The following is a 10,437-nucleotide window of genomic DNA, read 5'->3' on the forward strand; positions in this document are numbered from 1 at the left end:
TCTGATCGAATTTGATCAGAGAGGGATCGTATGGCTACCTTTACTGCAAACAGATTGTGAACCGATTTCAGCCTGAAACCGTTCACAATCTGTTGTGGTGGTGGTGGTGCTGCCGCCGCTCCCCCCGCCCGCATACACTACCTGCTCCGCCGGCGCGACTCCAGTCCCCAGGTCACCGCTGCTCCGTCTCCGCTCTGGTCTCCGGCCCCGGAAGGCTTTACTTCTTCCTGATCGGCAGGAAGTTTAAACAGTAGAGCGCCCTCTACTGTTTAAACTTCCTGCCGGGCAGGAGGAACTGAAGCATGCCGGAGACCAGCGCGGACACGGAGCAGCGGTGACCGGGCGTAGACGTGCTGGCGGAGCAGGTAATGTATGCGGCTCTATTGCGTCGGTCGTCGGGTACTCGAACGCCGCTAGCGACGCGCTCCCTACCCGCGGGCCATCGACGCTAATTTTCCGCACAGAGCGATCGACGGGATCGGACGAAAAGGATCGAAATTCGGCGTGTAGCGCGAACGATTGGCAGCAGATTCGATCCCAGTGATCGAATCTGCTGTCGAAACAGCGGCGAATCGGGCCAGTGTATGGCCACCTTAAGTATATTGTGTAACAGAATCTGGAGGCTTCTTTCTAATTTGCACACTCTGAACCTTTTTCCATTAGTCCATCAAAGGAAGGAGCTCTTGTTCTGCTTTGTTGAATGTATTAAAACTGTTCCTTATATGCACTGTAAATAACAAGACTGTAGTGTTCTTTAATGTGAAACCACCTCTCCTTTCCTCTGTTATGTGTGTAAGTGTTTACGATGTAGGAAGAAAAAAAAATCAGCATGCATCTAAAAATATTATTTTACCCGTGCGCTTTAATTTTTTTCTTAATGATCTAGCTCCGGGATTTGTGTAAATTGGATACAAGATTTCCATGGAAACCATCCATGTCTAAAGTAAAAATAACTAAATGATAAAGTTGGGAATTAAAGCTCAACTCTAGGCAACCTGGCATGTAGTTATCCTATCATCTCATTATCCCCTCCATAGAAATGACACTAATATCTGCAAATAATTACTCCTTTATGTCTCAGGCAGGAGCTTAGATTGTGTAAGTATTTCTGGCACCTAGTTGTGACTCGTTTTCTGTATTGAACTTCCTCTAAGTTTTGACAGACTTTGACACGGATCTAAGTTGGAGGGGTGAGACGGCTGGCATGTGGTTTTAAAGTATAGGACAGTCTCATTAGGACAAAGGATATGCCTACATACTGTAGCTATGCAATTTTACAGGGTATTTAAAGAAATGTTACAAATTGTCCAGATAAACTAAAAGTAAATAGCTTGATTCTGTTAATAATTTATTAATTGATTATGTCAATAACCCTTAGACAGCCACAAACGTTTATCGGTGTTCTGTGTTTTTGCATCCGTATGCCACGGATGTCTAAAAGCTTTTTAATACAAAACTAGTAAACTACATGCACTTGCAGTGGGAGTCTATAGGTGTTTGAGCCCTCATATTCATTTGTCATGACTTCTCAAAGGTGTTTAGCACCAATTTTTGGCTCAGTACCAATGGTCTACTTTACTTGAAATATGCAAATAATTCTGAGTAGATGCAAAAATATGCCAATGTATTGCAGTTTGACTATGGACCAGTGAAATACTTTTACTGCAAGATTTGATTAGTCCTTTTTACAATAGATTTTTATGATTAGTATAATTTTGTAGCATAATAATTAGCTTAATTCTCAGATGCCTAAAATGTATTTGCACCTCAATAACTATCTTACTGACTAATGTGGACTTTGGTATATGTACAGTGCATTCGGAAAGTACTCACAGCGCATCACTTTTTCCACATTTTGTTATGTTACAGTCCTCTTCCAAAATTGATCAAATTCATTTTTTCAGAAAAAAATTCTACACACAACACCCCATAAACATGAAAAAGTTTACTTGAGGTTTTGGCAAATTCATTTAAAATAAATAAAAAAAAACTGAGAAATCACATGAACAGAAGTATTCAACGCCTTGTCTCAAGACTTTGTCAATGCACCTTTGGCAGCAATAACAGCCTCAAGTCTTTTTGAATGTGATGCCACAAGCTTGGCACACCTATCCTTGGCCAGGTTTGCCCATTCCTCTTTGCAGCACCTCTCAAGCTCCGTCAGGTTGGATGGGAAGCGTCAGTGCACAGCCATTTTAAGGTCTCTCCAGAGATGTTTAATTGGATTCACGTCTGGGCAGTTGCTGCCACTAAAAAACATTCCCACAGCATAATGCTGACACCACCATCCTTCACTGTAGGTATGGTATTAGCCTGGTGATGAGCGGTATCTGGTTTCCTCCAAAAGCGACATTGGCGTTCGCACCAAAGAGTTCTTTGTCTCATCAGACCAGAGAAATTTGTTTTCATGGTTTGAGAGTCCTTCCGGGGCCTTTTGGCAAATCCCAAGTGGGCTGCCATGTGCCTTCTACTAAGGAGTGGCTTCAGTCTGACCACTCTACCATACAGGCCTCATTGGTGGATTGCTGCAGAGATGGTTCTCCTTCTGAAAGATTCTTCTCTCTCTACATAGGACCTCTGGAGCTCTGACAGTGACCATTGGGTTCTCGGATACCTCTCAGACTAAGGCCCTTTTGTAGGAAGAGTCCTAATGGTTTTGAACTTCTTCCATTTATGGATGATGAAGGCCACTGTGCTCATTAGGACTTTCAAAGCAGCAGAAAATGTTCTGCAACGTTCCCTAGATTTATGCCTTAAGACAATCCTGTCTCAGAGGTCTACAGATAATTCCTCTGACTTCATGCTTGGTGTGTGCTCTGACATAAACTGTCAACTGTGGGACCTTATATAGACTGGTGTTTGCCTTTCCAAATCATGTCCAGTCGACTAAATTTACAACAAGAGCACTTCAATTCAGCTGCAGAAACATCTCAAGGATGCTAAGGGGAAACAGGATGCACTTGAGCTCAATGTTGAGCATCATGGCAAAGGTTGTGAATGCATATGTACATGTGCTTTCACATTGATTTATTTTAAATAATTGGCCAAGCCCTCAAGTAAACATTTTCACATTGTTGTTATGAGGTGTTGTGTGTAGAATTCTGAGGCAAAAATACATTTAATACATTTTGGAATAAGACTGTAACACGGCAAAATGTGGAAAAAGTGATTCGCTGTGAATACTTTCCGGATGCACTGTAGATTTGGGCAAGACATTTAATAAACACAATACAAACATAGCTGGCACTGGCGTGTAGCTTTTGTTAAAAAAAATAGCTGTCAGTCTAAGGGTTCAATTAGGCCACAAGTTCACTTTGAAAAGTTGTTTTGCTAAGGGCAAAGTTGGTTATCAGTATGGCAGGGTGGGCATTCTAGTTTGGGATGGTATATATGGCAAACAAGCATCATGTTTGCTTAGTGCTCCTCTCAGGTGAATTGCTGTTCAGGCTGAGAGCTTGAGGAAACATTGGAAAGAAAAGTTAATAAAAAGTAAAACTTGCCAGGCAATGCAAAGACCTGGGGCCATATGCAATTCACTTTTTCACCTGAGTTTTCTCCTAGGAGATAATTTTCATATTCTCTGTCAATTAACTTTATAGCATTTTACAATTGAAAAAGTACCCAAAAGTTTGAAAATACAATAACATCTGTAAGCGCTTTTCTCCCATAGGACTCAAAGTGCATAGATATGTCTATGATTAATACAGGGCTGTAGGCTGGGCTGTGTTATGGAGGAAATAGTCAAGTGTTTATTATGCCAGACTAAACAGATGCTTTTCAGTTTGGTCTTAAATGCTTCTAGGGATGGAGATGGCCTGATTGGGTGTGGCAAGGAGTTCCAAAATGTAAGGGCAGCATGACAGAAGGCTCTTGAAGGTTTTTGAGGTGGACTCTGGGAATGACCAAGTTATTAGATCCTTTTGATCTAAACATGGAAGGGGGTGATGCAGTTGCAACAAGTCCTTGAATGTCAATAAGCCAATCTTAAAGACAACCCGAGGTGTGTTTAAAGAATGTTATCTGCATACAGAGGCTGGATCTGCCTATACAGCCCAGCCTCTGTTGCTATCCCAAACCCCACTAAGGTCCCCCTGCACTCTGCAATCCCTCATAAATCACAGCCATGCAGTGAGGCTGTGTTTACATCTGTAGTGTCAGTCTCAGCTGCTCCCCCGCCTCCTGCATAGCTCCGGTCCCTGCCCCGTCCCTTCCCTCCAATCAGCAGGGAGGGAAGGGATGCAGGTGGGGACTGGAGTTCTGCAGGAGGCGGGGAGAGCAGCAGACTGACACTATAGAGATAAACACAGCCAGCTCTGACAAGCTGTTTGTCAGCAGCGTGGCTGTGATTTATGAGGGATTGCAGAGTGCAGGGGGACCTTAGGGGGGTTTGGGATAGCAACAGAGGCTGGGCTGTATAGGCAGATCCAGCCTCTGTATGCAGATAATATTCTTCAAACCCACCTCGGGTTCTCTTTAAACAGAATTCTCCATTTTATCGGTAGCCAGTGGAAAGGGGCAAAGGGTTGGTATTGTGGCAATGGCAGGGATGGCTTGTTAAAAGCTTTGCAGTGGCATTCTGTACTAATTGCAGGTGGTGCAGGTCTTTGTTTGTAAGGCCTGTATAAAGAATGTTGCAGTAGTCCAGCCATGATGTGATGAAAGCTAGAATTTTAGGGTTGGAAGATCTGCTGGAGGTATGAGGTGTTTAATATTTGTAATGTTCCTGAAAGAATGAATGTTTCACAGCAGCTGAGATTTAATTCCCCAGAGAAAAAGTTAAAATTACTTTCTTGCCTGTTTATGGTTTAAAAGGCTGTTTATGAGGTGTGGAAATATTACATAAGAGAAGACTCGGGAGTAAATTTTAATTGCATATGGGCCCAGGGCTCCTTTTAAAAACAACTTTTCTCCTGAGATTTCTCATAAGAGAAGTTTCTACACCTTATCAGTAAAGCATTGCTTAAGCCCACAGCAAGCAGGAAAATATTCAAAATAAATTCAATATTACTACTTTAACTTAATTTTCCATTGCCATGAATAGAAAAATTATTTTGTAGGAAAGATGGAATATTAACTCCTGGGAGACCTCTCAAGAGAAAAGTTAACTATATAAGGGTCTAAGGCTGAAAAAGCCTCGGTCGTTTGGCTTTTATTTTTTCCACCACATAATAAAAGTCTAAGTGGAATTTAATTGGGCAGCCTCCATTTTTTATTTTGCACCCAGCTTGCTTTTATTTGAAGATGAGTGTCCTGAAAATGATACCATTATTGTGGAATCTGAAAATGAAGGTTTGTGTTTCAGTGGTATGGACTGTTCTTGTGCCTTAATGTACATTTTTTTTTTCTGTCAACAATATTTATCTTTAGGTTTCCACAAGTTGCATGTGAAAAGTATTTGTTCCTTTCTTTGGTGTATACCTAACGTCAAGATCAAAATAATTGAGAATCTGTACCATTCACATAACTGAAGTCTTTCTGTTGCTCATTGCATTTTTCTTTTCTTTTCATGGCAGGTAAATATATTTGAACTTCTCACATCTGCTTGCAAGGAGTCTGAGTGGAGCCAAAAGTCTGAGGCACAGTTTGGATTTATTTATCTTGAGGAGAACACAAATGGTTTCTTCACACACTCTTGTGTGACGACATGGGTAGAACAGCTTCAAAAACATTCTGTACCTATCCTCGAAGCTTCAGGCACAGGAAGGAGGGGTGAACCACTTTCCAACTGGATCTGTTTTTGTTGTGTGTTTATTCTTGTTTTGTTTCTTTCCCCTATGGGGGAATTCACCACTTAATATAAATGCAAGCCAAAGACCCACTATGGCTTCTGTCCGAAGACATTACATGAAAACATTTAATTACAGGAAACATTCCACTGGTAAAGCAAAAATCAATATCCCTCTAGGTAACTCTTAAATCAATGAAAGATATCTTCCCTCATCTATTTTCTCCCAGGAAACTTTCATGTAAAAATAATTAGGTTCCTGCCACATGGTCTGCAGCCAACTCCTCTGAGCTGTCTGTGCAGGAGAAGATAACATCCAGATGGTCGTGGAGTGATCCTTGGATATTAGATGGACTCTTCCAGTAACATCCTGCCAATAAAATCCACTCCATGTCGAAAGACCAGGAAAACCTTGTACCTCACATTAGACTGATTCATTCTTCTCAGCTACTTATAGGAAATATTGCACTAGTATTTACCCGGTCTTATGAAAAATTCACTGAATTGTGCAATGAAATTTAATATTTGTACATTTGTGTTCTATGCAAATTCCTGAGGTATCTATATCATAGCGATTGATTCTCTCCAATGCTTGCTATACTGTGGCAGGCATTGTGACAGTTGCATGGTCATTCCCAGTTAGAGAAGACATTTGTGCCAAAGACAGAATATAGGAAATATCACCAAAGAAATGTTGGTGTCTGGTAGTCTCTGTTCCAAAGAAATATGTATCATTCTGATGACGGACTTGTACAGAGGGGTTCAGGATAGCATTTGTTGGGCCACTGTTCTGTTTTCACATTGTGTAACACCAATGACAAATCCGATGGCATGATCAAGCAGATTTTTTAGAATGGATAAAAGCAGACCTCTGTTATCTATGTGGGACTGGTCACTTCTGATATTTTTTTTTATCCCAGTGAAATGGTCTGCTTTAAAATAAATGTAGAATGGCTTTTTTCTGGGACAGAAAGGAAGGCCCCTATTTTATTAGCCTTTCCTCCTGAGTTTTTGACACAGATTTTTTTTATGCACGCCATCTATAAAATACCATTTAAAGTGTATCTGAGATGAACTGGGGAAAATTTTTACTTACCTGGGGCTTTCTCCAGCCCCATGTAGTCCATCAGCTCTCTCACCATCCTCCTGGTCCCCTTGGTTGTGCTGCTGTCAGCTCTGTACAGTCTGCTACTTGGCTCAGTCATAAACTAGTGCGCAAGCAACTCCCGATCATGCTCCCATAGCCGGGAGAATTCTGAACTTGGGGGCAGTTCATTAATACTGTAACTGTGCTTGTGCTGAATGCTCCTAACCATGGGAGCATGATGGAGGAGGCACTTCATAGGAGCACAGCGGATCAGACCGGAGGGACATCGAGGGAGCTGGACATCATCCCAGTCTACTTTGAGCCCCTAGCAACAAAAGAAATATTCAAGATAACTTTGACTTTTTGACAATGGCCTCAATTCACTAAACTTATCTCCTGTCTTTAATAACTCTTCTAGAGTTGTTACCATGGTGATAAGGCATGTAGTATTCAGGAAACATTTTACCTCAGGCAAGCCTAAAGTTAACTCTTCTGTCTTTAAATTAACTCTCCAATCCTTAAAATAACTCCAGAGTTAAAGACAGGCTGTTAATTAGCTGCATGTGAAAATAACTACAGAGGAGGTAAATTAACTACAGGAGAGGTAAATTAACTACAGGAGAGGTAACTTAAGGAATGAAGAGGTACGATAACACTCTCACGTGTGGAGGTAAGTTTTCTCTTGCCTTATCTCTAGCATGATCTTAGTGAATTGAGGCCTTTGTCTTTAGTACTTTTTCAATCAAGTACTGTAAAGTTTTGTCAGTGAGATTAAAAAATTATTTCCTGGGAGGAAAGTTAACTAAATAAGGGCCAAGTGTCCTTATTCAATTCATTTTTTTCTCCTAGGTGATATTTTCACACTTTATGAATAAAATGCCTTTTAAGCCACCAGCAACCAAGAAAATACTCAGAATAGTTTTGACAGTACTATTTCACCTACTTTTTGGTACTTTTTAAATTGCAGAATGCTGAAAAGTTATCTTAAAGATAAGATGAAAAAGTATCCCCTAGGAGAAAAAGTGGATTGAATAAGGGCCAAGGTGTCTGCAACTGTCAAAAGGTTCTCATGTGCAATCCGGCCATTTATTTAATTCCAGTAGGTTCCTGAATGTGCTGAAACATCAAGGATTGATAATTTACAAAGTACTACGTGTAGACATTTTAGTCTCTAAGGCCAATTGGCAACTTGAAAGCTACGGATCGTTCTTGCGTGGGTACTTTCTCGATTATAAGGACAAATGACTTTAACGGAAGTAGCATTCAAATAAGCTGAGCCCATCTATGGCAATAATATAAATGCAACGTGGAACTAGATGATGTCTTTTGAGTAAAAAGAAAGATAAGTAGATGCTGAATTCCTACAAAAATGCCATTATTGTCTTTCATATAAATCCTATTTCTTATATAGTATTTACGTAGGTAATTTGTAACTGACAAGGAAAACATTTTGCTTCAACAATAAGTGACTGCATAGCTAATTTATAATGGAGGTTTTTTTTTCAGTATCTATTTTTTCATGATTATCAATTGAAGCTGTTTTTATTTTATTGTACTTTTATTTCATTGAGGAGAAAGGAAGAATGTTTGAAAGGTCAGCAGAGCTAGTTATCTTTTCCAGCGTATTTAGTGTAGATCAGGTGTATAGCTTTTAATGTTCAAGGCACAGTTTTAGAGCCTTTTTTCTGGGCAAATGTAAATTGTCATTTGATCTATTTGTTAAAAATACATTCAATGTGATTTAATATTAAAGTGGGGCAGATAAAAGATAGATGGGCACCAGGTGCTTCCAACAGACGAACACTATGGATAGCCTACCACTGATGGTCGTGCTCACGTTCCACACATATGTAACATCCAGTAAGAACAACAGCCGGAGCACCAACTCATGCAATTTGGGTTTAATGGCAGTCACATAGGCATACAGGCAATCCAGCAAAGGTGATAGGGAGAGAGAGATACCGGCCTTACAGCCGTTTCACGGCAACTGCCGCTTCTTCAGAGACCAAAAGTATCACTGATACTTCTGGTCTCTGAAGAAGCGGCAGTTGCCGTGAAACGGCTGTAAGGCCGGTATCTCTCTCTCCCTATCACCTTTGCTGGATTGCCTGTATGCCTATGTGACTGCCATTAAACCCAAATTGCATGAGTTGGTGCTCCGGCTGTTGTTCTTACTGGATGATTTAATATTAAGCTAGGATACAGACTTGCCTCTGTTACTTGTAGTTTCCTTCACTGCTGTTCTTGGGATGGGGAGAAGCAGCACAATGCTTCCCAAATTTTTGTGAGCCTGCACAGTCTGGTGACAGCCAGCTTACTGTATCCCCTAAATATTGCTAGTTTCCTGGCTATATCGTGAGCAGTGCAGTGTGGTGGAATCCTTTAGAAAAATGAGAGGCATGCATTACATTACCAAACAATGTGCATGTTAATAGTTGCAGTAAAGCATACTTTTTATGTACTGTATGTTCCACTGCATGCATCGAAATCACATGCGTAATGCACGATGCAACCTTTCCCCTTAACGCAATGCCCCAATTTGAAACTAGTCTAATTGCTGCAGGGAACATTCCCACTTCAATTTTTTTCCTTCTGTTTTAGGTAAAGTGTGGGTGAAACGTCCCTTTTTCAAGTAATGTTTGTATAAATACATTCTTCATGGTGTGCAAGGCAGATGTTCCTTATGTTTGTGATTCTTAACCTCTTGCTGCAAACTGAACACATTAAAATCTCGAATCTCAGGCATGCTGTGCTCGTGCGTGCTACCACCACTCTGGGATTGGTGAAAGGGAACATGTGTTCCCTGAGCCAGTCATAGTGCCTGTAGGGGAAGGATCATGGCTTTTAGAAGGTAATGATCATTCCTGTAACAAACACTGTCTGTGTGCTCTGAACTCTGTTTAGAGCACACTGAATAACGTGTGTGGGGACACCTAGTGGTGAACAAAACATAAATGCACATTTTACAGTATATAAATGAAATAAAAATACATTACCCTTGTCTTCCCCCCCTCCCATGCCCCCCATAATTACCATAATAAAACACATCACTCCAAATATTCAGATGTCTGTGACATTTCACATATGTATAATAGAAATACACGCATAATCATGAAATCAATGAAAAGAGTGGGTTTTTTTCTGAATGCACTTGAAAATGAGGCCTAAACCTTTCATGAATATGATAAAAAGAATAAGTGGGACAACTGCAGAAATGGTACAAAAAGCCAGATAGGCCAAACTATAAACTGGTCAGGGAAAAACAAATCTGATAATGCTGTTGGCTTGAATTACAGAGAACACCATTGCAATAACTTAAACAAGGTCACTGTTTTTGTTTTTTAAATGTGAACAGACCCTGTGTATGTACAGCAAGGGTGGAAGAAAACAAATAAGGGTGCTGCTGGCAGAAGCGGGTCTGCTTCAGCTTGCACAATAGAGAGGGCTGCAGGGACAATATGCTTATGCGGGCATAATAGGAGGGCTGCAGGGACAATATGCTGCCACAATTAAAGAACTTCCCACGCTCACCATCGGACTTTGTTGGCTACCACTCCTTCTTGCAATTTGTAGTTGTAGTTTCCACACTCTGGCTCTCTCCTTGCTGCTCCGCTCTGCCTCCCCC

At 40.8% G+C, this 10,437-nt stretch overlaps 1 protein-coding gene across 1 annotated transcript in view; it reads left to right on the forward strand.

Annotated features, from left to right (window-relative positions):
- The window catches only part of FAM174B (family with sequence similarity 174 member B), a 112,319-nt gene extending 103,632 nt beyond the window's left edge, over positions 1 to 8,687 (forward strand). Inside the window, exon 3 of the mRNA XM_068275148.1 lies at positions 5,514 to 8,687. Within this exon, the coding sequence (XP_068131249.1) occupies positions 5,514 to 5,517 (4 nt within the window). The 3' untranslated portion in view covers positions 5,518 to 8,687. The remainder of the gene's footprint in view (positions 1 to 5,513) is intronic.
- Positions 8,688 to 10,437: the final 1,750 nt, after the last annotated feature.

Source organism: Hyperolius riggenbachi, chromosome 3 (genome assembly GCF_040937935.1).
Source record: "Hyperolius riggenbachi isolate aHypRig1 chromosome 3, aHypRig1.pri, whole genome shotgun sequence".
Classification (NCBI taxonomy): Eukaryota; Metazoa; Chordata; class Amphibia; order Anura; family Hyperoliidae; genus Hyperolius; species Hyperolius riggenbachi.